General features: G+C 43.8%; 1 protein-coding gene across 9 annotated transcripts in view; it reads left to right on the top strand.

Moving 5' to 3' along the window:
• The window catches only part of HORMAD1 (HORMA domain containing 1), a 920,105-nt gene that overhangs the window by 569,604 nt on the left and 322,844 nt on the right, over positions 1 to 27,657 (top strand). For all 9 annotated transcript variants that reach the window (XM_078670957.1, XM_078670959.1, XM_078670964.1 and 6 more), the window contains one exon: positions 17,429 to 17,676. In XM_078670957.1, the coding sequence (XP_078527083.1) occupies positions 17,429 to 17,676 (248 nt within the window). The remainder of the gene's footprint in view (positions 1 to 17,428; positions 17,677 to 27,657) is intronic.

The raw sequence follows: 27,657 nt of genomic DNA, 5'->3' as shown, positions 1-27,657 counted from the left end.
CCTATGGGATGGGAAAGGAAAGGAACATGAAACTATAATAACGAAACTGAATTTATCATGTAGCTATAGGATGGGTAAAAATTGGAACACGCTAATAATTCAGAATGATCTCTTCAGTTCAGTAAAGGGAGGGTAAAGAAAAGGAACATCTATTTATTCAGAGACAGTATTTTATTTATCCCACTATAAGGTAAGGGGAAAAATGGAACATGCTAATAAAACACACCTTCACGACTTCAGTATTTTGTCACCAGGGAAAAGAAAAATAGGAACATATGCAATTATAACTTTTAGCAAGATTTCAGGAAAGGGTAAAGAAAGATTACGCAAATGTATTTCCCTCACAGATTTATATTTACCTAGAATGGCGTGTAGACCAACCCTGGCTGCGGGTCAGTTAAGGACAGTAGAAACCCCAAGGAAAAGATTTGCCAGTAGGCCAGCAGGTGCAGTATAGAAACCAGGACAGGAAAACCAGATTAGGATCAGGACAGGACCACCAAAGTTGAAACCTGCACCCGCAGTTCAGTTGCAACGCCTGCGCTACACCCTCTCTGCAGCTATCAGTCAAAACCCCGAATGGGTTATCGAATTCCCCAGCAAAGTGCTTCACCAGCACTTAAGGTTCTCAAAAACCCCGAATGGGTCTGTGAGTCTGTCTGACAGAGTGCTCCGCAGCACCTCTGTTTCTCGATCAGCTACTGAGTGCGTTGGGTCAGTGACAGGTCAGCTATTCGGACAAGTCGGACAATTTCTCTAGCTAAGACTAGGCTAGTTATATTGTTTTGGGTCAGTGTAACACCCCCCAAATGTTGCAAGTGTAAGAATCCCCAATTTCGATTGGACAAAAGAAAGGACAGGTCATCACACCACCTAGGATTTGACTTTCTCTAGCCCATAATTTACATTTTCTGGGCACGCCTATCGAACTTCAGGTTCTCATGATGTGTTCAATGTGCGAAACAATGGGCAGTCTATTGATTTATACATTGTAGTCTTTTGACTTCTTAGTGGGGTCAGACGAATATTCCCAGGCACATCTTGGCTGGTGCTTCCATCTGGCTTGGTTTCAAGAACACCGAGTTCATCCCCTGGCTGAAGCCTGTCATGCGCAGAAGGGATTTTCAAAATGGAGTATTCCCGTCCCTCATACCCCAAATATTACGATACATGAAAAGTAAATAGAAACAGCTTTAGAATACAGAAAAAAATGATTACACTGTATACCATGAATCCTTACACTACTCCCCTTACTTTATAATAACTATAGCTCTAATGATTAATGGAGAAGGGACAGCATTGCAAAAACAGCACTGCAAGCTTCAGGCATGTGAGAACGTAAAGCAGCCATCTTAGTTCTACTGCGCAAGTGCAAAGTGTTTCCCACTAGAACTGCGAGTACGTCACGTCACATGGGTATGACCGACGCATGCGCAGAAGAAATTCCCGCGTAGCAGCAGCCATCTTAAGTAGCAAGCGTATTAGGATTAGTAAACACATAAGCAAGCTTCACTGGGACACCCAAAATGTCGGAATAAAGGGGTAAATTAGTAAGACAAACAGATTGATTAATTAATTAGGGTTATTCGAGGTTCATGATTACAAGCAAGTCGCTTTACGTGCAAATCCTTGCCCCATCACTGGCACTCCCTACGCATACTCCTAGACTGTTTGCGTGGCGCCTTCAGACATCTGCAATGCTAGATCAAGTGTTTAAAACAGCTGAGACAGGCCATAACTGAGTACTTAGTACATAATACAGGAACAGTTGATAGTGCCAGAGTATTTTGGGAGGCTTTTAAGGTGACTATCCGGGGGTTCTGTGTAGGTAAACACGTGGTGATACCAAAGGACATACAGCAGCAATTGAACAGAGTAGAGAAAGATATTAAGACACTAGAAAACGAATATGCACAAACTCTGAACCCTACACTGCTTGCAGAAATTAAATGAACACATACCATAGTTTGCAGACAGTGAGGTGAAACACATATCACATAGGTATACAGCACATAACTATGGGGAAGGAGGACGCCCAGGCCGTACGCTAGCGGGTAGGATACAAATATCACGGTCCCCCTCACATATTACACAGAACACAGATTCGAGAGGTACACCGCACTATGACACACCCTCTTTCACAGACCGATTCTCGGACATCTATGCGCAACTGAATTCCACACAACTGTCTGCTTCTGAAGAAGACATAAATGAATACCTAAACGACATAGCCCTAGCTTGGCTCTCTGACGAGCATTTGGAATACTTCAGCCATCTGATAACTGAAGATGAGCTAAAAGAAGCCATCAGGTCCCTCCCTAATAACGAAGCCCCAGGAACAGACGGACTCCCAGGTGAATTCTACAAAGAATACATCGACTTGTTCATCACCCCTCTAACAGCTATGTACTCGGAAGCATATGAAAAGGGGACTTTACCACCGGGAGGAATTATTAATCACACTACTCAAACCGATAAGGACCTTACTCAGTGTGACTCCTACCATTTACTGTCCCTTAACAACTCAGATGCCAAAATACTAGCAAAAATAATAGCCTTTCGATTACAACCCCTAATGCAGAAGCTAGTGTTACCGGACCAATCTGGATTCATTCCAACACGCTCAACGACTCATAACTTGCGAACCATCTTTGCACTGTTCCACCAATTACAAACAGACTTCCCAGCAGCTGCTGCCCTTGTGGACACAGCTAAAGCATTGGATTCAGTGGAATGGCTATTCATGTTTTCTCTCCTACGAAAGATGGGATTCCCGCACCCATTCCTGCGCTGGATCAAATTGCTCTATACAGATCCATGTGCAAGGCTCAGGATTAACGGCATTACAGCCGCTCCCTTACACATTTATAGAGGAACGCGACAAGGGTGCCCACTTTCACCACTATTATTTACCTTGGCACTTGAACCACAGGCGTGCAAAATCCGGCAAAACCAGCACTGCAGTTCCACCTGCGACCCGTCAGCGTATTGCTTTATGCAGACAATATGGTCTTATATACATGGCACCCGGAAGATAATTTAAATTCACTAATGAGAGAATATACATGATTTGAACATTACTCAGGATTTAGTATAAATTGGACTAAATCCCTAGTGATTCCGCTGACACCTGGTATGGAACAACCCCCATTAGATTATCCTCTACAGTGGTGGTTAGAGCTGGTTAAATACTTAGGGGTCTGGATACATCAAGACCCTGAATTGGTAACACGCGAAAACTAAAGTACTGCCCTCACAAAATTAAAATGTCAGGTGGCCAGATGGATTTGATTGCCACTCTCAATACCTGACAGAATTGCTATACAGAAAATGGTGGTGCTGCCCCACTTCCTTTATATATCCACAAACATACCAGTTGCACTCACACAACAGTTTTTCTCAAGACTGTATTCATGCATGACCACCCTTACGTGGGCAGGTAAACAGCCTAGGGTAGGGTGGAAGTAACTAACCCGGCCATACACACAAGGAGGGTTCAGGGCGCCAGATCTACAGTTCTATTATTAATGCACCCAAGCACAGCATGCACATTATTGGATACACTTGCATGCATATCTGCCGCATATGGCAGTGGAGAGCGATAATGCTCATCCAACACTCCTAGCCGCTTTCTTATCGGAACCGAAGCAGTACACTCCACGTGCTAAAATTAACCCCGTGCGTAACACAACTGCAGCATGGTACGCACTGACAAGACGAGCTAACAAATTCCCGGTGTATGCGCCGGCCCTGCCACTAAGACATCATCCTAACGCAAGAGAATAAAATGCAAACACTCCTGGACGATATGGGAATGCGTACAATGGGTGATATTTCCCAATGGCCAGTTTATATCACAAACAGATGTCATGTCAGCTGCTCACCGCACACCACTAATGCTATTTGCCTAACTCAGACTAAGAGCAACGCTGAGAGATATCTATCCCACTTTTCCTCATGAGCCGCCAACACACAATGCCCTACAAACATTGCTCACATCACCCACACATCAACGTCTCATTGCTAAACTGTACAATGCAGCCAAACGGGAGCAATTCCGAGAACATGAGCTGGCTTTAGAAAGATGGGAAAACACACTAGACGGTCCTCTATGTAAAGAAGACTGGTGATATCGCTGTGAATTTACACAGGCACTTACACCTAACTGTAATCTCAGGATTATTCACTTAAAATCTTTGCAGCAGATATATTATAAACCAGCACAACTATATAAATACGGCCTCCGTGAGGATTATAGATGCTCACGCTGCAGCACTACACAAACAAACTTCATACATGTTGCCTGGGCATGCCCCCAAATCCAAACCTACTGGCAGAAAGTGACAAATGCCCTGGGAATAATGCTGGCAGAACCAATACCCAGTACATCGCAAGTCTGCCTTTTAGGACTATACGTGAATCAGGCCGGAGGCGTAAAGTACTAGCTGTAGCTCAACTGCTGGCAAAAGGCGAGTTGCTATGAAGTGGGGAAGTAAACAGGTGCCACAACTAGGAAATTGGATCATGGACATGACATATTGTAGGGAGCAGTTGAAAGTCTATGCAGAAGAGCTACCAGAAGCCTCTCGCCGTGAAGATTTTTGGGACCAGCTCATACAGTACTAAGGGTCTGATCAAACAGAGTGATAGACACTAAGTGCGGAATAAGGTGCACTGGACCATTATAATACCTCAACAATTAATGTAACTGTTGTAGATATTGAAAATCGAGACCTCTGCTGCGTTTACATGTATTCTGTTATGCCAGCATTCTAAAATGTTACTTGTCAACAGGCTTGCGTTACTTGTGTGTCCTAGACGTAAGTCATATTGACTTTGTACATTGTGTAATTGACCCGTGATGTGATTTGTGGGCTCTGTTATGTGTTTGATCATCAATAAAAACAATTTTAAAAAAATGTGGAATTCTGAACCTGAGGAAGAGACTGTGCAAAACCTTGGTTTTCCATTATCCATTATCCTTGACTGATTTGTTTATGGTTGCTAACATGAAACCGTTTCAAACAATATTACCAACTATATCCTGCCAGCTCAAGTCATTGGATAGAAAGCTATACAATTAAACTTTATGGATGTTTGTGCGGCGTATTCCCAAAGGTAAATTTACATGTGTAGATTTACTCATTTTTATATTTACTCTTACATCTAATAGTAACTTTACACTTATTTGCTTTCCACCACCGAGTGTAAAGTTACTTCTAGGGGTAAACTTACATGTCTCCACCCCTGAAACCAGTGGCTGAAGACAGCTAAAACAGAATTTCCAATTGTAAAGTTATGTATAATAGAGCATCGGAGAAAAATAAAGGTTATTCAACTTAAAAAATAGTGCAAATATTTTAATATAAAATTATTATAAATATGAATCTCAAGTTTAGAATGAATAATTTTTTTTACTGCACATTAACGTAAATGTGTATTAAATAATTAATTAAATGTATTTAATCCATTTATAAATTCTATTTGTAATAATTAATTTTTAAAATGACACCTATAGTAAAAATTGTATTTAATAGGTTAAAATTTCCTTAACGTTATGTTTTGAACAAATTTAAAGAAGTGATATTTATTTATTTTTTTGCCAAAGTTTAATTTAATTTTACATTTTAAATATTACGTTTGGATTATAATAATAATTATATATTAATTATATAAATGTTTTAACATTAAACAAAGACATGTTATTTTATATTAGAAATAATTGTATTTAATTAACATTTTGTTCCTGTGAGATTGTATTTTAAATCCTACCCTCCGTTATTCTCTATGGGAGTGTGGTAGTGTCCCTATGAGTGGCCAAGTATGGTGCTGGACTTACTCCAAAGCTGAGTTGGAGCACTTTTGCTCCCTTTTTGGCTCTACTAACGTTAGAAGTGTAAATGGTGATTAAGAGTGATTACTCTTTTGTGGGTTTGTGTTGTCCCTCTATAACCCCTTCTATTTAGGTGCATTGTATTTCTCATTTTCCAGCCACATCCACATTTACCACTAAAATGTATAATTACATATGCCGAAATTTCTGCATAGAAAAAGATAAAAGATAGGAGAGATGCCAGTTTCTACCCTTTGGTTTGTGAGTAGCATTTTGTAGTAGGTTTACAGTAATAGTTCATTACTCCCTAATATACTACAAAGTGCAGTTTGTGAATAGAATACTTGTTACTGTTTTTCATTGGAGTTGGCTAATTTTACACTTTGTTTAAGTGAGCTTTCATTATGTGCAAACGTTTTGATCAGTTCCACAGAGTTAAATAATGAGATGGAAACTTGAAGGAAATGATTTCTTCACATATGTTGAAGAAAGGAAATGTGTTTTAAAGTATATTTTTTGTGTTCCGGTTAGAAAGTATTGAGTTTAATAATTTTCCAGATTTACTTTAACCCAATTTTTCTAAAATGTGTTAGGCCACTGCTATAAACTTACACATGGTTTATAATTTGTCATAGTGACTGACTGAACTTTAGTTTCAGCAAAAGGACATTAATTTCGCCTTATACAGCCCCGGTTAATTACACAAATTGCTGAACTTAACACATTATCAGTCTTAAAGCCCAAGTGGCAAACTGCCTGACTTCAAGAGCAGACAACACACAAGTCTGCTTTAAGGGCCAATCCTTTATCATGAATTTATCTCCTATCGAATGGGGCCATAACTCTTGCCCGCTTTGTAAAGCAGGATCTTCGAATCGCATCAAATCCCTTCACAGCACCTCTGACCTCGAGGTGGGGGATTTTCTTTGATCCTTTGGCTGCATGAATGATCAGAGACCAGGGTGGAAGATGAGGAGAGGGTTGGCGGGAGGAAGGTGTTAATAGACAAAATTGCATAGTAGGTGCACCATCCTTTTTGGATTGATTTATATCCGTGTTTTGTATGAAAAATGTTCTGATTTCTGGGTGCTCCTAAAGGAGACGTCTTCCGACCACTGGCGTCTTAATAGGTAAGATATGTGCCGTTCAACATAAACCGCATCCCTCTAGGGCACACACAATTCTCCTCTTATTCAAAAAAAGGATTCCAACTTAAGTTCCATCTTATTGTTCAATTGAATTTTATTTCATTCATTGTTTGAAATGTATTTCTTCATATTTAATTCTTTAACCATTAAGTTCAAATGTCATCATACAGATTCCATTCTCCTAAGCACCCTCCAAAGTGAGCTCATGGAAAAAATCACCGTCCGCGTCAATATCGTCTTATCGGAATCAATCAGCCTTCACAAGGGGAGTACATAAAACTACGATGATTCAAACCTAAAGTGGTGTGGCTCTGGCGTTCCCCACGCATGCAACCCCCTCAACTGGGAATCCGGTAACTTATTTTTACTGTGAATGCAGGTAATGAAATCTCCTCAATCCACCTCTATTCTCCTCTATACGCCATGGCCGCCAGAAATGCCGCCCAATGTACTCCCCTTGTGAAGGCTGATTGATTCCGATGCGACGATATTGACGCGGACGGTGTTTTTTTCCATAAGCTCACTTTGGAGGGTGCTCTACCACACTGAGTGGGAGTGCCTCTCCCTGAGGAAGGGCTCCAATGCCCGAAATGCATAGGAGAATGGAATCTGTATGATGTCATTTGAACTTAATGGTTAAAGAATTAAATATGAAGAAATAAATTTCAAACAATGAATGAAATAAAAATCAATTGAACAATCAGATGGAACTTAAGTTGGAATCTTTTTTTTGAATAAGAGGAGAATTGTGTGTGCCCTAGAGGGATGCAATTTATGTTGAACGGCACATATCTTACCTATTGGGAGGAAGGTGTTGACATAATTTTGTCCATGAAAGAAGGAGTGCTTGAATACAGTTGCATCAAAGCACCTTTCTCAAACAGGATCTGAGTCGTTGTTGTAAGTATCAGGCTGTGTAACTGTGTGACATTTAGTTCAAATTGTTTGGGGTTGCCATCAAGCACTGGCTAATTTAGCCTTTTAAAATAGTTCTAATTGAAAGCCATTAGGAATAGAAAAAGAAAAGAAGACATTTCAGTGAAGAATTCCTATCTACTTGATAGAGAAATGTGCAACAAATTTAGTTTCAAGCTGTATATTCAATCTTTCAGACTGGAAATGTGCCCCAAAGTGCTAAGGATGATAACCCTGGCTGCCACACAATGGACAAGATGTTCTAGGAGAGCTTGCTTGCATTTTGTAAATTCTCTGCTGGAGTGGAGTGCGTAGTGTCCTAGAGGTCTACAAATTTGCATCCATCAGGAAAAAATATGAAGATGAGTAGTATCTTGACAGTTATTCAGGTGCCCCGTAGGACATTTCTTATTGGAGTATGGACCTGAACTTGGACTTGTGGGGAGACTTTCTAAAACCTGAACCCATGGACATGTGTCAGTGACATTTTATTTTCTGGTCAATTACCTTGAGAGATAAAATAAACACAAATATTGGCCAGCCGTGAAAGGTGCATTTGGTGTGGTCCTCATAACTTGCGAATGAGGTGAAATGACAGCCTGTATGCAACTACACACAGTCGCTGGTCAGTCTTGAAGGGTGCCTTGGTCCAACTGAACCATGCAATAACTTTAAATTGATATATCTGACTTTGTTTTTTTTTTTTTAAATGGTTGAGCATGTTATGGCAAAGCCCAGAGGCCAATAATATGCATCATCTATTTTGGTGCCTCATACACAGCAGCAATAAGAACTTAGAATTAGAACAACAACTAACATTCCAGAACCTTAAAGCATGCGTATAATCACTGAATGCGCAGCCATATTCCTTCTTTTATTGCTGCTTATGAACAGATAAGTACCTTTTATAAGTAGCTTGATTCATTGTATGAGATGGAGGTTTGAGGGTTTTATGAGTGTATTGAGGCGTATTTCAGGGTTGACCCATATGTGTGGAAACAATGAGTATGCCGGGAGATTCCTGTAGGGTGAAGACAGGTTTCAGTGGTAGTCGCATTGGGAGGATAGCCTGTACATGTGGGCTTTATGTGTCTTGGGCATGTTAATAAAGGCAGCGTTGTGGAGTTTCCAGTTGGAATTCGTAAGGTTGTATCGGCGGATTGGGCGATTGTGGGAGATGGCTGTTTGTGGGCTCTTCGGGTGTTTACTGTAATTATTTAATAAATTCATTCAGGGTCATATTGTGGTTAGTTTGTTCAAGATGCAAAAGTGTTTGCCGTTCTTCGGACGCGTTGGTCGGGGAGCAGCGATAAGCGTGGGCAGCGTGGTAGTTAAAGCCAGTAGTTTATTTTTTTTTAAAGTGCTTACAGTGGCTTCGGAGCCCTTGTGTCTCCTCATGGCGTTGAAGGGCAGTAGCGATTGGTACACGTCTTCACTTTCTGGTTACTAGGCTCATATTCGAGGCCAGTGGCGGGGCAAGCGCGGGTCGTGGTTTTAGACGGCTTGCGCACAAGAATTGTTTTTATGACCCAAGAGAGAGACCTATGCGACTGCGTGCGGTGGCCATTTTGTATGATTGGGCAAGTTGACTTTCCACAGTATTATGGCATAGGAAGACATATTTTGGGATAGGAGGTCATTGCTATGAAGCAGTTTTATCGTAACTGTCATTGCAATCAGCTGTAAAGAAAGGGGCAGCATCAGAGTGGTTTTTCTGTGAGAGGATTTTTTTCATTCATTGTTTCTCTTAGTAAGGTGGATTTGCAGAATGAGTTCAGTCGGGATGAAGATTTGAATAATAGGGTAAAGGCCCAAAATCGACCCAAGGCCCTGTTCAAAGTTGTAAAAGATCTTGCAGGCATGTCTTCTGTACCTAAAGACCCCTGCTTGGACACGGAACAATGTAACGCCCTGGCAAACTTTTTTCTGGAGAAAATAGATAAAATATACGCTAATTTTTGCGCCCCTTCCACTTATTCCCCCACTCTTGATTCTCTATTGCCCAGCTCGTGCTCCGTCGATGCATCTAGCCTAACTTCTACTGCTCCACATCTCCACTCTTGGGAGCTGATCTCGCCTGTGCTTTTTCAAAAATATTTACACGAAATTAAAACTGGTTCTCCCCTTGATTCTATGCCTCCACAAATACTGTCCACTCTCGATCCATCTATACTTCAGATCATTCTTGATCTCCTGAATGCTTCATTGGTTGAAGCCACGGTTCCCAAAGAACGGAAACATGCGATGGTGGTTCCATTGATAAAAAAGGCCAACGCGGACCCAAATAACACCTTCCAACTTCCGTCCCATCTCTCTGCTTTCATGCTATTCTAAAATTCTTGAAAAGCATGTTAATTCTCTTCTGGCTTCTTATGTTGAATCTTGTGGTTTTCTTCACTGCTCTCAATCCGGTTTCAGAGCTGGCTTCTCCACTGAGTCCACGCTTCTTGGTGTGTCCGAGACCATCAGAAGACAAGTGGACAACGGGGAGACAGTGGCACTCATTCTGCTAGACCTGAGTGCCGCATTTGACACCGTCTCCCATCCCATCCTGTTGTCCACTCTGAAATCTGCGGGTATAGACGGCCCTGCCCTGGCCTGGATTGCTAGTTTTATTTCTAATCGCACTTTTTAAGTCTTTTCCTCTACCTCTGTCTCTTCCATCTTCACCTCCCCTCATGGTGTTCCCCAGGGTTCTATTCTTAGTCCCCTTTTCTTTAATCTTTATGTGAGTCCTCTAGCTTTTTTGGCGGAGCAAGCAGGTCTCACGATCTATTCTTATGCGGACGATACGCAAATCGTCTACTCTTTATCCTCAAATAAACATCTCCCCACGTCTTCCCTGCAGTCTGGTCTGGAACAAATTTCCAATTGGATGCATAGACATAAATTAAAACTTAATGGGGATAAAACGGAGCTGCTTTTATTTGGCCCAAATTCATCGCTTTGGGGCCCTCAACATTGGCCTCATCAGATGGGCCCTATTCCCACCCCTTCAGCCACAGCCCGCAACCTTGGGGTCCTTCTTGACAACCAGCTGTCAATGAAGCAACATGTTGTAAAAGTCTCAGCCACCTGCATCACCATCGTAAGGTGGCTGAGAAAAATTACGTGGATGCTTCCAGCTGACACCCTGAGGTAGTCCAGTCCCTTGTCACCTCACGGATGGACTACAGGAACATTCTTCTCCTGGGGGCCTGTAAGGAGGTTATAAAGAAACTGCAGGTGGTTCAGAACATGGCAGTTCGCCTTATCTGTAACTTGCCTGCCAGGTCCTCGGCCGCTGTTCATCTGCGTAAGCTGCACTGGCTGCGCATTGAGAGCCGAGTGAAATTTAAAGCTCTCTGCATAATGCACCACATCAATATTGGCAAAGCCCCGAAATACGTGTCCTCTTTAGTACAGCACTATGTTCCTTCACGTACTCTGAGATCCTCCACGCAAAACAAGTTTCAGATCCCTCGCTTCAATAAAGCCAAAATGGGCGGTCGCTCATTTGCACTACTTGCACCCTCCCTATGGAACTCCATGCCTCAATCCCTGCGATCTGAAATCTGCTACCTGAAATTCCGTAAAGGAATTAAGTCCTGGCTTTTTAATTTTTAAAATGCGTGCTCATTCCTTCTCTACTTAGCTCATCCTCTGTTTGCCTTTAGCGCCGGGAAACCTCCGGGTAGCTGTGCGCTCAATAAATGCAATTATAAGAATAATAATAATAATAATAATAAAGGAATACATGGAGAAAATGTTTGGGGATTTAGCAGATAGAATGAGAAAGAAAATTGACAGTTGTGTACGGAAGCACATTAGAGAGAAAATGGCTATTAAGGTGGTAGAGGATGAACGTTATTGGTCTGTAGAGAAGGTGGAGCCGGGTACTATCGACTCAAAAGACGGAGAAAAAAAAGAGTACATATAAAAGAAAGTATACAGAGATGCATAAAGGGAGTTAAGAATCTGGACATAAAGCTCCAGAGTTGGATGTGGCTGTAGAGGCAAAAGTAAGGGTCTATAAAGCCAGATGGGAAGAGTCCTATGTGGTGGCATTCGAGGAGTGGGAATGTGGAGTTGACCTGCTCTTTAGAGTTTGATTAAACTGAACAGGAAGGTGAGAGGTGTAACAGGATGAGGAAATATAATAAAAGGATTAAGTTGGAACAGTGTGACTTTGTAGACCCGTTAGAGGAGGTGATGTTTGATTCCCTGTTAATACAGCATACACTCTCTCCTCAGTGGTCACCAGCAGAGCATGTGGCTCAGGATATTTCATATTGGATACAAAGAGAAATAACTAAGGAAGTACATACTCGTTTGCGTTTAGACTGTCTGAGACCCACACTGGAGTCAAAAGTGGCTTATATCCCAGAGTCAGGCCCAAGATGCTGAGCTTCTTTAATAAGTCCGGACGTGAGCCTTGGAAGGGGTTGGACAAAGGATTGAAAGGTTGCTAGATCTCCTTGGACCCCTTACGAAGATGTTTGACTTGTGCGAGGAGGCACAAATTATTTATACTGGAATGGATGTGATAGAGTTATGGCAATAGGTCCAGAGGGCGATTTCTATTCTGGAAAATATCAATGTTGCCTTGTGCATGAAAAGGCGTAAGAGTATATTAATGAAAATCAATCTCTAACTGGCGGAGCTGGCCAGCAAAGAGTTAGGGATGGAGAGCAATGGAATGTTGTTCGGTGAGGAATTTGTCAGAGATATGTCTAAATACGTGGGCACTTTTAATTCCCTACAGAAGGTCTAAAATTTTATGTGAAAGGATTTTTGGCGGTTGTCAGGAGAATGCGTAGGCGATTCCCCGGCCATGGACGAGGGATTACTCGTGGGTCCTTCTCACAGGGAAACAGGCCCTATGGATATGGGTATGGATATGGTTATAGCTCAGAGCAGGGTGGGTTTTTTGTTTTTGAAAATCTTTTTTATTAAACATGTAATCTATCCACCATTACAGTCAAAGATCATCAAGTAGATGTATTTTTTGCAACATCCGGACCAGGAGATACGATGTTGCATACATTTAGGAAGGAACACAGACATAACACTTGATACAGCTTACAATTATTTCTCAAGTGCTCCTTTTCTTTTGTCCCCCCACCCTGCTAGGTCCTATATTTCTCCCATGGTTTCCCAACTTTTCCCTATTTTTTGTGTTAACCTCTACTTTTATATTCAGCTCTTTCTGCCAATCGGCACCAATCCAGGTCCTGCTTCCAACTGGAGAGCTTCCGTGTATCGTGTGCTACCCACAGACTTGCTATATTTCGCTTTGCCACACCTGAGGCCAATATGAGCTAAGTTTTTGGATGTGTGGGCCACCTGGTCTCCCCCATGACTCCCAGTAAATGCCAGCGTGTGTCTAGGTGTATGTGTCGACCTAGCACTTCGGACATCACCCCAGACACCCCTGCCCAGTAGTACTGAATTTTTGGACACTCCCAAATAATGTGAAAGAAGGTGCCTGTCTCCCCACATCCCCTAGCACAGTGGTCTGTGTCTGATCTACCTAGTCTGTGGTAGAGCGTTCGGGGAGTGTACGATCTGTGCAGGACTCTAAGCTGGATTAGTCTGAATCTTGCCTGTCTAGAAACCTCCCTGGGGCGCTGGATCGCTTTCTGACAGTCGTCATCTTCCAACAGTCCCAGACCTGATTCCCAAGCTGCTCTCATTGGGCCGAAGGGGTCGTGCAGGTTGTTCATTAACTACCGATATGTGAGGGAGACCGCTTTGTTAATCATGGGATCGAGTAGCAGTCTATCCTCCAGCGGGGAGTAGTCGGGCAACGATTCGCCTTCTGGCACGTGACGTTGTAGGACATGTCTCAGTTGTAAGTAACGAAACTATTCTCTCTCAGTCATTAGATATTCTGTCTGAAGTTCCTTAAAGGTGATCATGTTCCCACTCCGCCATATATCCCTGAGGGTGTCTATGCCAATGAGGCTCCATCTACGGAATCCGAGCAGGGTGGATTTTATCCACAAAGACAAAGGGCAAGGTCACGCAGATCACAAAGTGAGAGAAGAGGAAGAGGAGCTGCATGTAAAGCTGGGCAGCAGACTAACTTGGTTTGTTACAAGGTGGAGAGAAGTTATGCAAGACCCGTGAGTTTTGAGGATGGTACAAGGTTATCCTATAGATTTTATGGGAGTCACAAGGCATAAGGGATGTCCAAATATTCTAAGATTTGCCAGACATCAGGAAGAGTTGGTTACTCAAGACGTAAATGCACTTTTGGAGAAGGGCTAAATAAAGAGTGTAATGGAGAGCCCAGGATGTTTTGTGAGCTACATTGTCCTATTCGGAGAAAAGTACAAGGGGATGAGACTGTAATCAATCTGAGGGAATTGAACAATTGGATGTGTTACAATCACTTCAAAATGGAGGGGATTTACATGTTAAGAGATTTGTACGGGAAGGAAGGCTGGTTGACGAGATTGGACTTGAAGGATGCATTTTTCACGATCCCAGTGTGTCTGGTGCACAGGGACTTTCAGGTGGAATGGGTACCGTTGGCGGTTCAAGAGTCAGTCGTTCGGGCTGACGTCAACGCCAGGGTGTTTTACCAAGGTCATGAGACCAGTGATGGCGTGGTTCCGGTCACAGGGGGTCCGGCTGATTGTTTATCTGGACGATTTGCTGATTATGGCATCGCGAGAACGTTGGCCTTGTACGGATGTTGGAAGAGTTAGGTTTTGTAGTAAACAGAGACAAGTCTTGCTTAGTACCGGCAAAAGAGATGACATTTTTGGCTTTCCAGATACAGTCCTTGGTGGGCGTGTTGAAATTACCTATGGAAAAGGTGGAGAGGATTTATTTGCAAGGAGTTGAGAAGAGTGAGGGATTCAGAATGGATTTCGTTGTGCCAGTTAGCGAGGCTTTTGGGTCTGCTGTCCACGTCCATACAGGCAATACTTCCGCACCCCTGCATTACAGGGCCCTGGAAAGATGGAAGGCTTATCATTTGCAATTAGGGGTGAAGTATTCACAGAAAGTGAGAATGACTCAAGATACGTTGAAGGAACTTGATTGGTGGCTGCTGAACATGGAGGCATGGAATGCAAGGGCAATTTTTGGGAGAAGTATTATACAGAGAGGGAGATGCATATCAATTGTCTGGAGCTCCTGGCGGATTGTGTCAGCAGTGCAGTATGTCAACAAGTTGCGGGGTCCTCGTTTGAGAGGTTTGGCAGAGATGGGGGAAGAATTTTGGAGGTTTTGTTTAGAGAGGGAGATCATGGCTTAATATATTCCAGGAAAAAGCAATTTGGAGGTGGGCTGGAATTCAAGGAATATAACAGATCCACGCAATTGGAGGTTGGGCAGAGGAGTGTTCAGGAGTTTGGAGAAAAGGTGGGGGACCTTTGGAGGTGGATCTTTTTGCAGGCAGATCGGATGCTCAGTTGCCGAAGTTTTACAGTTGGAGACCAGATCTGGAGGCATTGGGAGTTGATGCTTTTCTGCAAGATTGGAGGAGAGAAAGGATAAATGCTTTTCATCCATTTTCAATGATACAGAAAGTACTCATGAAGGTCAGGAGAGACGGAAAGGAGTTGGGTGTTGATCACTTCGTTTTGGTAGTCTCAGGTGTGATATCCGGATGTGAAGAGTTTATTGCGGGACAATCCAGTGCTGTTACCATGTTTCCCTCAAGTACTGATGGATGTCCAAGGAAAAATGTCACGAGATGATTGTGGAAGGGCAGTTGATGATGATAGGTTGGTTGTTTTTAGGAGAGTGTGGCAAGTGTCTGGGTTATCAAAGGAGGCTATGGAGCTTATTATGGAGTCCTGGGCCCCAGGGACACCTAAGGCGTACAGGTCGGTGTGAGGGAGAAGGTGTAGTTAGTGTGTGGCAAGGGCTTTTTTTGGATCGCATATCAACACCCGTACTAGAAGTAGTGAATCATTTTAAAGAACTGTTCAGGAAAGGTCAGGCATACAATTCTGTTAATTTAAGTAGATTTGCATTTCCAGCAGGGCATGAGTTGGTGGACAGGATTCCGGTCGAACAGCATGCTTTGGTGAAAAGGATAGTTAAGAGAGTGCATATGGAGATTCCTCCCAAAGCTAAGTGTGCTATTTTATGGGATGTTTCTCAAGTGTTGAGGGAAGTTGGAAGTTTGGGAGGAAATAAATGTTTGACGCTAAAGATGTTGTCTTGGAAGATGGCGATTTTGCTATGCTTAGTGTCTTTTAGGAGAGTTTCTGATATTAGAGCTTTGGACGATGTCTAGAACTAGTTTTTATCCAAAAATGGAGGGACATGATCATTTGTGTGTGGGCTGTTACTGAAGAAATATGAGAAAAGGACAGAGAGGTTGAGAGGGCAAGGATGTTTGCAATTGTTGATTTCGTTTAGACAACCTGTTAAAGCTGAGTCTGCATTTACGCTGGCTAGGTGGGTTAAGGAGACGATGAAAATGGTAGGTAAGTGTTTTTGGAGCATATCCAACCGGGGGGAAGTGGGGGGGGTTGTGATGGCTAGTAAGGATTTTTTTTATCAGGTTCTAGTCTAAGTACTAATATTAAGGCTGCAGATTGGTCTAGTGATTCAATGTTTGAAATGTTCTACTTTAAACCTGTAGAAAATGCTGTACAAAGAGGATTGGATGAGCTTTGAACATGCATAATATTGGCCTCAAGGCCTTGACATAAAATGCAGATTTTCCACAATTTTAATGGGAAGAAAATAATGATTTTATTAAACGCACAGATGCAAATATTATCCCTCCCTGATTTATGCTCAACCCGTCTGATGTGTTTAATTTTGTGTTTTGGGACAAAACTGAGAGAACGGTTACGGTGGAGATTCGGAAGGACTTTATGGATATAGACAAGTTGCTTCTGGTGGTTTTGCTGTATTTTTGGAATGGACTTGCATTCAGTGATGATATGTATGTTCTAAGGTTCAGGAATGTTGGTTGTTCTAATTCTCTGTTCTTGTTGCTGCTGTGTATGAGGCAATAAAAGAGATGATGCATAATATTAGCCTCCATGACTATATTAAAATAATGATTTTCTTCCCATTAAAACATTTGAAAATCTGCATTTTAAATCATTTATTTATTAACTGTACTGCTGTTTTGGTATTTCTGCAAATGTACTATGTACATTTTTTGGGCGGAAGTACCCACTTGTCCAGCTACTAAGGGTGAGTACAATTCCTCAAAGAATCAAACTTTTCTAGTTGGAAACACTTTCACTTTGTAGCAGATCAATATGTATAAAGAGTGTGAACTTTTTACACACAGTTTCACAATCCAGTTTCCTTAATGTGTACATTGTCAGTTTTAAAGCACAGTTTATTGGTATGTCCTTCAGTAGCAGTGCACCTATGCACTAAGAGGAGAGACGATTGGGCTGAGAATAACAGTCATTATAAAGGACACTTAATATGTGTTCCAATCACACCGTCTCATTCTTCATACCCAGTTGTTTTCAATTCACTTACAGTGTGTACACAGTTATTATCAAATGTTACAGATTGCATTATATTATGCTTCAGATGAAATTTTTTCTTCCAACAGTGACACCACCAGATTACCAACCTCCTGGTTTTAAAGAAGGCAATGCAGAAGGGATGATGTTTGAGGGGGAACCGATGCATCTGAATGTTGGGGAAGTTGCCACCCCCTTCCATGTTCTGAAAGTGAAAGTTACGACTGAGAGAGAACGAATGGAAAATCTTGAGAAAACCATATTAAATGAAGGCCATCAAGTACAGGCTATTGATTTGGATAAAGAAGACTTTGAAGGGCAAGACAATCAAATGAATGTAAGTCAGTGGCATATGGCTATTAGGCAGATTCAGTCACAATTAAATTGAATGTCTAATATATGTGATTGTCTGCTGAAGGAAAACAAATTTCCTTCATTAAAGTGATTAAATATTCATGGAGTGGATAGAGAGATCAGGGAGTGCTGTTGGCGTAAAAGATATTCAAATATTGTGTGATATGGGTGGCAAAACCCAAGGTTCAAATATGGACAGGAAATGTTACACCCTAGACTTGCCTGGCTTGCCGTACCTTATGAGCTCATTTGCAGTCAAGGGTTGTAAACCTTTACACTTTCCTCCCATCTCAGACTATTCTGTATAGGCATTTTCAAAGAAAATACTAAATTCAGTGAATATTTTTCCTCACTTAGCAGTCCAGGTCCGGCCATATCATATTTATGACACTTAGGAGTTTTGCTTTTCTGACAACTACCACATTTACTTTTAATTGAATATCCATGTGCCCTACAATTTTTACCACAACATAGAAACACTTTATTAGCTTGTTTGCAAATTTGTGCATCATGAGAGAATAATTTGCACTTTATCTTTATTCTTTGTTCAAGTGACCCAAGAGAATAGCATATTTATATTAATATGTTTTAGGCAATGCCTGTTTTAGTTCTGACCCTGTGTGCCTGAACAGAGTGAAACATTTTCATTGCATTGTATTACTGGATAGATAAAGAACTGTTATGCTTGGGGTAAAAAGTTTCATAGTTTGGCTGCTTGAACAGAGAAGGATGTGCCACCTATGTTTTTTTCTTGTATTTATTTATTTATTTGAGGGTTTGTATAGCGCCAACATCGACTCCGAGGAGTATCTCTGCGCTTTTGTGGAAGCGATACAAATGTACAGATTCGGTATTTTAGAATCGGTAAATGATATGTAGATAATGATTCGGTAAATTTTACCGAATCGGTAAAATTCGGTAAATACCGATTTGGTATTTACCGAATCGGTATTCCCCATTCATTCCTATGGGCCTGGAGGCCTACAAGGGTGGCAGGGTGTCACATTGACACCCTATTGCACCCCTGTATAGTGCATGGGTGCACATGTGGCACACATACATGCCCTAAGGGCATGTATGTCTGCCACATGGCACTGTTAAAAAAGCACAAAATTGCTTTTCTAACGGTTTTTCGTTATTTACCACCAACTTGTATTTGGTGGTAAATAACAAATCCTTACAAGTTAAAAGCACTCACTTGAGTGCTTCCTACATTAAGGAATCGGTAATTTACCGAATCGGTATTTAAGAATTTGGTAATTTACCGATTCCTTAAATTGCTGAATCCTTAAATTAGGCCCCTACATCCCAAAAGCCTAATACCGGTTGGTAACGGCCGAAATTCGCTAATTTCGTCCGTTACCGACCGGTATTAGGCTTCCTACATCTGGCCCTAAATGATTAGAGCATTCTCTTAAAGAGAGGGGAAGTTCATTCCAGCATTTTGGTCCGAGGTATGATAGAGATTTTCCTCCTAATCTCACTCTCTTAATTCTAGAGACAGACAGAAGATGGTGAGTGCTGGACCTCAAAGATCTCGATGGATGATAGGGGATACATTTTTCTGCCAAATATCCGGGGCCAAGGATAAATAGAGCTTTGTGAACGATACGGTATGGTGTGATTTTGAAACAAGATGCTAATCTAGAGCGGAGGGTCCTTTGTTGAATGTATTTGGTGATTTTATTCCTGAAGAAGAGCGTTCCTGTGCCATGTATCGCTTTGTGGGTGATACAAAGCTGCTCGATTGTGGATCATCTGGCAACCGGTAACTAATGTAGGGCTTTCAAGGCAGGAGAGATGGTGGCTTGTGACTTTATATGTAAAAGTAGTCTGGCAGCAGAGTTCTGAATCTGTTGTAGTCTTTTCATAGTTGTTAAAGATTAGCCATGGTAGAGACTATTGGCGTAATCAAGTTTAGACAGAACAAGAGAGATAGAAGCCTGGACCTTGTGTGGAAATCCCAGGTGGGGGAAGATGCATTGCTGAGTTTTTATAGTAATGAAGCTTGATCTTGCTACTTTGTCCACTTGGGCATTTATTGACAGCTTGGAGACCATGGAAATTCTGAGGTTTCTTACTTCCTTTGATACTTTAGGTGGTGTTCCCAAATCATCAGGCCAGGAGGCAAGTGGGCCATCATTTTCCAATTGCCACAGGAGTATTTCCGTTTTGGAAGCATTCAATTTGAGATGGCTCCTTGTCATCCATTGATTCACGGCTCTGAGACAACTGAACATTTGTGAGTTTTTAATGTCTTTATGGCTTTACAGTTTAAGGAGTATTTGTGTGTCATATGAATAGTTATAGCATGTGAGGTGAAATTGATCGATCAGTGCTGGTAATGACTTCAGGTAAATGTTGCAAAGCAAGGGTGAGATGATAGATCCTTGAGCGACCCCTGCATTTGTGAATTACGGTTTTTTACGGAATTACGGGGGACACTTTCCACGCACCTTGCTGTTGAAGGAGGAGCGCGTTACACCAGCTGCCCAGCGGACCTGCCTTTAACCCCACGACTCGCCGGACCCGCTCCGCGGGTCCCGCAGCGCGTCGTCCACCAAAGGATTGACCAGAATTACGGGGGACACTTTCCACGCACCTTGCTGTTGAAGGAGGAGCGCGTTACACCAGCTGCCCAGCGGACCTGCCTTTAACCCCACGACTCGCCGGACCCGCTCCGCGGGTCCCGCAGCGCGTCGTCCACCAAAGGATTGACCAGAAGGAGCCAAGGAGGAGTGCGGGGGTAGGTAAGAGAACCAGCGGGGCTGCGAGCTAGCAGGGGACTCCAGCGACCAGGAGCCCCTGCACGCCCAATTAGCAACACCTGGGCTGCTCTCCCCGCTGGCCACGCCCCCCCGCCAACGGAGCCTAAAGCTGCTGTTGTCCCTGTGTTTGTGGGACACTTTCCACGCACCTTGCTGTTGAAGGAGGAGCGCGTTACACCAGCTGCCCAGCGGACCTGCCTTTAACCCCACGACTCGCCGGACCCGCTCCGCGGGTCCCGCAGCGCGTCGTCCACCAAAGGATTGACCAGAAGGAGCCAAGGAGGAGTGCGGGGGTAGGTAAGAGAACCAGCGGGGCTGCGAGCTAGCAGGGGACTCCAGCGACCAGGAGCCCCTGCACGCCCAATTAGCAACACCTGGGCTGCTCTCCCCGCTGGCCACGCCCCCCCGCCAACGGAGCCTAAAGCTGCTGTTGTCCCTGTGTTTGTGGGACACTTTCCACGCACCTTGCTGTTGAAGGAGGAGCGCGTTACACCAGCTGCCCAGCGGACCTGCCTTTAACCCCACGACTCGCCGGACCCGCTCCGCGGGTCCCGCAGCGCGTCGTCCACCAAAGGATTGACCAGAAGGAGCCAAGGAGGAGTGCGGGGGTAGGTAAGAGAACCAGCGGGGCTGCGAGCTAGCAGGGGACTCCAGCGACCAGGAGCCCCTGCACGCCCAATTAGCAACACCTGGGCTGCTCTCCCCGCTGGCCACGCCCCCCCCGCCTATCACATAGCTACAACACCTAAAGGTGGGCCGAACCCCCGCTGCGCGGGAGCGCGCGGGAGCGTCCGGGAGAAGCCCGGGACAAGGGCGGGACCGTCTGTGGCCGTCCGGGGCCGGAGGAGGCCGGGCTGGGCCTGCTCTCTTTCGCTTGCAGTCCGGAGGACATTGTTCATCATATAATGGATAAGGCAACAGAGGAAGAAACCCCGGGGAAAAAATCAAGGTTACGCAATGGATCCCTGGAGAACTATTTTCCCAAGAGGAGCGAGGGAGAAAAGGACTCCACCCTAGCGGAGCGTAGGGCAGAGCGGCGTCGCTCTGTTGAAAATATGAAACACAGACCCCTCACTGATAGCCTACTTGAACTAAATCGTGAAGGTGATATGACTGGCCTAAGTGAAGATAATGTAAGTCAAGATGGAGTCCCACTATTGTTTCGTGACTTTGTAGCTACTCCTTGTCTGCCTGCAGATAATAATAATGTTATAACTGTTTCACCCACCCCTAGTGGTAGTTGTATGGCCGATAAAGCCAAAGCTAGGAAGCAGGAAGTTAATATTTTTCCTGCAGCTCAGATCCACCGCCCGCCCCCAAGTAAAAAAAGAAGGAAACAAAGGGTGGTAGCAGGTAAAGCAAAAACATTGCACACTGATTTTGGTAAAGGGATAATAATCCCGGTTACAACTGAGACTCCTATAGTAATAGGCCAGGAACATACTCCACAGGTAGTTGATTCACCGGGTCATAGTCCATCTTCAGTAACCATACAAGTTGAGGCTCTCGATAAGAACACTAGAGTCGCCCCACCTATCACTTCACCTGCACTTCCTTCTTCAGTATCAGGGAATCTGGAATTCTTGCTAAGATCTCTCCTTCTACCCATTAATGAGTCAATTAAAAAGGTGGAAATTAGACTAACCATATTGGAAGCCGCCATAACTAGTATGTCTACTCATACCAAAAATAAAGGAAGTGTGGCGGTACATCCCAAACCCCCTTCTACCGGACTTCAAAGTAAATCTAGAATGCCTCCTGTCCCTGTTCCGGCTAAGCAAAATTGCCAGCTGCCGGGGGGAGCTGTGCCCCCAACCCATAATACACCGCAGCCTAAACAACCTAAAGCCCCAGCTACAGGGTTGGGAGCGGACCCCTCCAACCCATCTCTAAAGGCCCCGACGAGTAGCAATCAGAGTGCACAGGGGGATGATGGGAAAAGCAGAATGCCTCAGAAAAGGGTTCCACCAATAGAGATCCCCCCTGAAGCTGTGCCCTATGTGGCGATCCTAACTGGGGTCCCGCAGCTAACTGAAAATAAGAAGGAGGGATTTGTCGACCTTAAAAATAAAATTATCCATTGGTTGCGGTTGCACAGGCCGATAGCACCTAACATAGATGGGGACATAGTTCATGTTAGACGGACCAATTGGCTGGGGAGTAGAACTAAAGATATTGAGGGGGACCTAGTGGTGGTCAACTTTAGAGACCCTCGGGCAGTTGATTACATCCTAAACTGGCCACCTGGGAGGGGGGAAACCTGTGTTATCCCACGGGCTTTAACATACTTTTACCCCAGGGCAAAAATTAATAACTCTAAATATTTAAACAGACCACAACTTTATAGGCCTCCCTTTATTCCGCCCTATATTAATAATCAACCTCAGTATGGTCATCAGCTGACTAGGGTGCCTGATCTACACTCCGCCTGGTCCATAGTCCCTCATGGACATAGGCAGAACCAAGGTCCCAGCATGAACCATTTGATGCCCTTTACCCCATTGGACACCTATAATCGGTTTTCACAGCTGTCAGGGCTGGAAGATTGCGATTGAAGGTGGGGCCATGGGGGGGGGGAAACTGACAACGAATCTCTAGGGGTGGAGGATCTTCGTCCAATCAGGGGTAGCACTGTTACTGAAGAAGCTATTCTACCTACAGACCATATGGTGACCACCACTGTCATTAATGAGGATTTTAGGCCAACTGGGCCCGTGATGAGTACGGTTGACTGTTCTGCAGCCGTGACTTCATTGGCCCAGGAGGGGGGGTGCCCTTTGACTAGGGTTGTTAATGAGAGGTTGCCAATGGGGGATTATACTTCCATGCCCAGAGGAAGGAGGGTAATAAACCTCCTCTCTTGGAATATTGCTGGGCTAAAGAGGAAGTTAGATATTCCAGAGTGGCATATACAAATTGAGCAGTTTGATGTCTGCCTGTTCCAGGAGACATGGAGTTTAGTTCCATTACATAAATCGGGGTATACCACCCACTGTGTGCCCGCAGTAAGTAAGGGCAAGGGCAGACCATCGGGCGGGCTCATTATCTGGATAAAAATAGATTTGAATTGGGTGGTTACAAGACATATCGTGGAGTGTAATGATATACTCCACCTCTCGGCAAAAGGAGGGGAGGTTGTTGAAAGGTTTGACCTTTTTAATGTTTATGCAAGAGGGACACAGGGTGACTCCCCCTCTTTGACCCTAACATCCCTGGACTTGGCCTTAGCCAATTGCCCCAGCTTAGCTAAAATTCTGGTGGGGGGTGATTTTAATTGTACCTTTGAGCCCCTTCTCGGAGACGACCCCTTAGGAATCGAAGAGGAGGACTCAAAATGGTCTATTCCAACTCTTTCCTTGTCCCCTGTTAGGAAGTGGTCGTCTAGGGCCATACAAATTAATGCACTGACAAGGGACCATAAACTAAGAGCCCTTAATGGCAGGACCTTATCAGATCAGTCAGGGGCTTGGACCTTTAATAGACTTTCCGGTCCGTCCCGAATCGATTACATCCTAATGGATGTTGGATTCTGGCCGGACCTAATTGATATGGAGGTCGTCCCAAGCCAGGATAGTGACCACAACCCCTTGTGTTGTAAATTCCATTGGGGCATTCGGAATGACAGGTGTGCAATGGTCACCCTAAAAACAACAAAAGAAGTTATCCCATTTAATAACAACCGTAGATTGAAATGGGATAAGGCTAAGCTTAATGAGGGCGACATAGGGAGCATCAAAGAAATGGTTGAGGGTTTCTCTTCCACCTTAGAAATATGGGCTGGTGAAAATAGGACCGTTGGTTCCCAATACCCCTCCCTTGACTCTGCCTATAAATCCACAATAGACCAAGTTGGGAAATTTTTTATCTCGAAGGGGAAAAGTAATAGGGCTCCTGCTATACCCTCTACTCTTAGCAAAGTTTGGTATAATGAACTTTGTAAAAGCAAAAGGAAAAAATTGACAGAAGCTCTACTTTCAGGGGACCCTCCACTGGTTAGAGCGGCCAGGAAGGATTACCTGAAAGAACTGTCATTGGCCAAACGGGAGTGGGAGGAACAGCATTGGCAGGATCTTTCCAATGCAGTGAGTGGTAGGAATCCAAACCTCTTTTGGGAACTAGTTAATAGATCAAGGCAGAGAAAATCGCAACCATTGTCTGATCATATAACTTGCCAGCAATGGTTTACACACTTCTCATCCCTATATGGAGACTCGGAAGAAACAACTAGTCCTGGGGTGAATAGCCTGGGTGAAGGGGCCCCCGTGGATGATACCGAGCTTCTGTTTTCAACGGGAGAGGTAGTATTGGCTATTAGACACCTAACCCCCAAAAAAGCCGCTGGGCAGGATGGGATCCCAGGGGATCTATTGTTGGTGGAGCCTGAGGCCTGGGCTAAACTAATCGCGATTATAATGAACCTGATTATGAGGGGACACCAGGTTCCAGACTCCTGGAAAGGGGCCGAGGTAGTTACCGTGTACAAGAAGGGGGCTAGAGATGACCCTGCAAATTACAGACCCATCAGTCTGATAGACATAATCCAGAAAGTGGTCGGCAGGGTCATCATTTCAAGAGTAGGCGATTGGATAGAGGAGGTTAGTATTCTCTCCCATTTACAAGCGGGGTTCAGAAGGAAGGTAGGTACGATGGACCAGGTCTTTCGACTATATGCCATCTATTGGAAGGCGGTTACTATCATGAAGGGTAGTTTGTATATGGCCTTCATTGATCTTAAAACCGCCTTCGACCTGGTCCCTCGTACTAAACTTTGGGGAATTCTAGGAGAGATGGGTATTCCCAGTGGTCTTCTGAGCCTAATCGTCAAGCTGCACGAAGGGAATTATGCGAGGGTGAGATGGGGATCCCAGGGTCAACTTACTGATAGGATCCCTGTGCGAAGAGGAGTGCGTCAGGGCTGTGTCATGGCTCCGACCCTCTTCTCCCTATTCGTAAATGGAGTGGTTGACCATTTGATGGGGGAGGAGTCGGATGCCCCATCCCTGGCGGGGGAGAAAATCCCCACACTTCTCTTCGCTGACGACACCCTATTAATCTCTAAATCCCCGGTGGGCTTGCAGAAACTCTTAAATCGATTTAGCTCCTTTTGTACCAATCGAGGTCTAACTATCAATACATCGAAAACCAAACTGATGGCTTTTGCACCCTCAAGAAGATTTAGAAATAATTTTGTGCTTAATAGCGCCCCCCTTGAGCTGGTCGAGTCTTTTGACTATCTTGGTGTCCGAATTAACAGTCACATGACTTGGAAGGATCATTTGTCTAAGATGCTATTAAACCATCATAGAGTATCCGGGGTGACGTTGAAGGAGATTCGGGAGTCAACCAGCAAACCGGTCTCCCCAGCTATGACCATCTACGAGGGCCAGATCCTTCCAGCAGCACTCTATGGCTCTGAATTGTGGGGATTTGAAGGGGTTTCTGCCTTGATGAGAGCGGAAAACAATTTTTTTAGGAATGTGGTAGCTCTCCCCACTTCCACCCCTATGATCCCTCTTAGATTAGATCTGGGCAGGAAAACTGTAAAGGATTTAGTGAGGCTTCGCCCATTGTTATTCTGGTCCCGACTGAGAAGAACTGAGGAGCTCGCAAAGTACGCAGAAGGGCTGGATGAACTGCTACTATTGGATACCTGTAAAAAAATAAGATGGTTAAACAAATTGAAAGAATTGGTTTTTAGCTTGGGTCTTAGAGAGGCATGGGAGTCGCAGTCACCACCACCAAAAGATGTTTTAAAAAAACTGTACTGGGATTGGGTACAGAATAATACTATGAGGTCTATGAATTTGGGTTCACTCACTGACCAGTTTTTGTCTATTAAGTCTGTGCGTAAACTGGAACCTTTTTTAGACTTAATAACCAAACCATTGGACCGAGCGCTGTACCGTAAACTGCGATATGGGACGCTCCCGGTGAATGAGTTTACGGTGAGATGGCTGAATACAGATGTTTGCTCCCATGGTTGCCCGGGCTGTGCGGCCCCTAAGGAATCGGTGGCTCACTTGTTTTTTGCCTGCCCAGCTTACAAAGGGGCACGGAAATTTTGGTTGAAACCTGTCTGCAGGGAAATGGGGCTGAGGTGCCACAGCCAGGCACTACGTGTCCTTTCTACAGATTCCTCATCTGCCAGTATGATCTGTGGGGTGGCTAAGTTTTTAGGAAGTGCGTGGTTGACACGTTCCCGGTTATTGAAACTACAAACTGAAGATATTACTAGCTGAGGATGATTTTTACTGATTGCCATATGATGAATGATGTGTCCATGTTTTTACTGTATTTTATAATCTTTTATCGGTATGAAATGTTTATGTATGTGCATTCTTTTATGGTGGAAAATTGCCGAATAAAGATATTCAAAAAAAAAAAAAAAAGAATTACGGTTTGGATGAGAAAGGGAGAGGTATGGATGACATTAGTTCTGATGTGAAGTTAGAATGTGATCAAATCAAGAGCAGTCCCCTCTATGCCAACTTCGTAGAGTCTTTGTATTAAAGTGTCAAGAGCAACTGTCAAAGGCAGCTGAGAGGTCCAAGAGAAGTAGGTCAGCCACCTCATTCCGGTCAACTGTGTTCTTAAGGAACCCCCTAAATGGCAATGAGGGCAGATTGTGTGCCTCTTCCTGGACTGTTTGTAATCTGAAAGTATGCAATTATCTTCAATTAATTGTGACATCTGGGCGAATTGCGCTCTTTCTATCAGAAAGGTCCATTTGCATGCAATCCCAAGCTTTCTACACATCCCTAATTTTTGAACAACTATCTACCCTTTAAATATTGCTGGAAATAAAAGAATATTGAGTTAAGCTCATCAAAGATTATGTGTCTATCAGAGATCGCATTTCTAGAATAGTGAAGAAATGGGGGGCTTATTGTCCTTTCAGATCAAGGCCAAGAATAGTGGGGGCCCTACTTCAAGTATAAAGGACTCAGCAGGGGTTCTGATTACCGATCAAAGGGCCTTAAGGGGTAACTTTCATCAGTAAGACTCTACTTTGGATACAGAAGATTGCAGAGCTACAGATGCTCAGGTAAATGATTATTTGAAAACAATTTATATACAAGAATTATCAGCACTGTAACAAGAGGCACTGGAGATACCAATTACTATGCAGGCGATAACAATCTCAATCTCTTGAAATGGCAGCTGGAAAACTGCAGGTCCGGATTCCATTCAGATTT

Source organism: Lissotriton helveticus, chromosome 12 (assembly GCF_964261635.1).
Source record: "Lissotriton helveticus chromosome 12, aLisHel1.1, whole genome shotgun sequence".
Classification (NCBI taxonomy): Eukaryota; Metazoa; Chordata; class Amphibia; order Caudata; family Salamandridae; genus Lissotriton; species Lissotriton helveticus.
The sequence above is the reverse complement of the archived record's forward strand: the minus strand, read 5'-3'. Positions and strand labels throughout refer to the sequence as shown.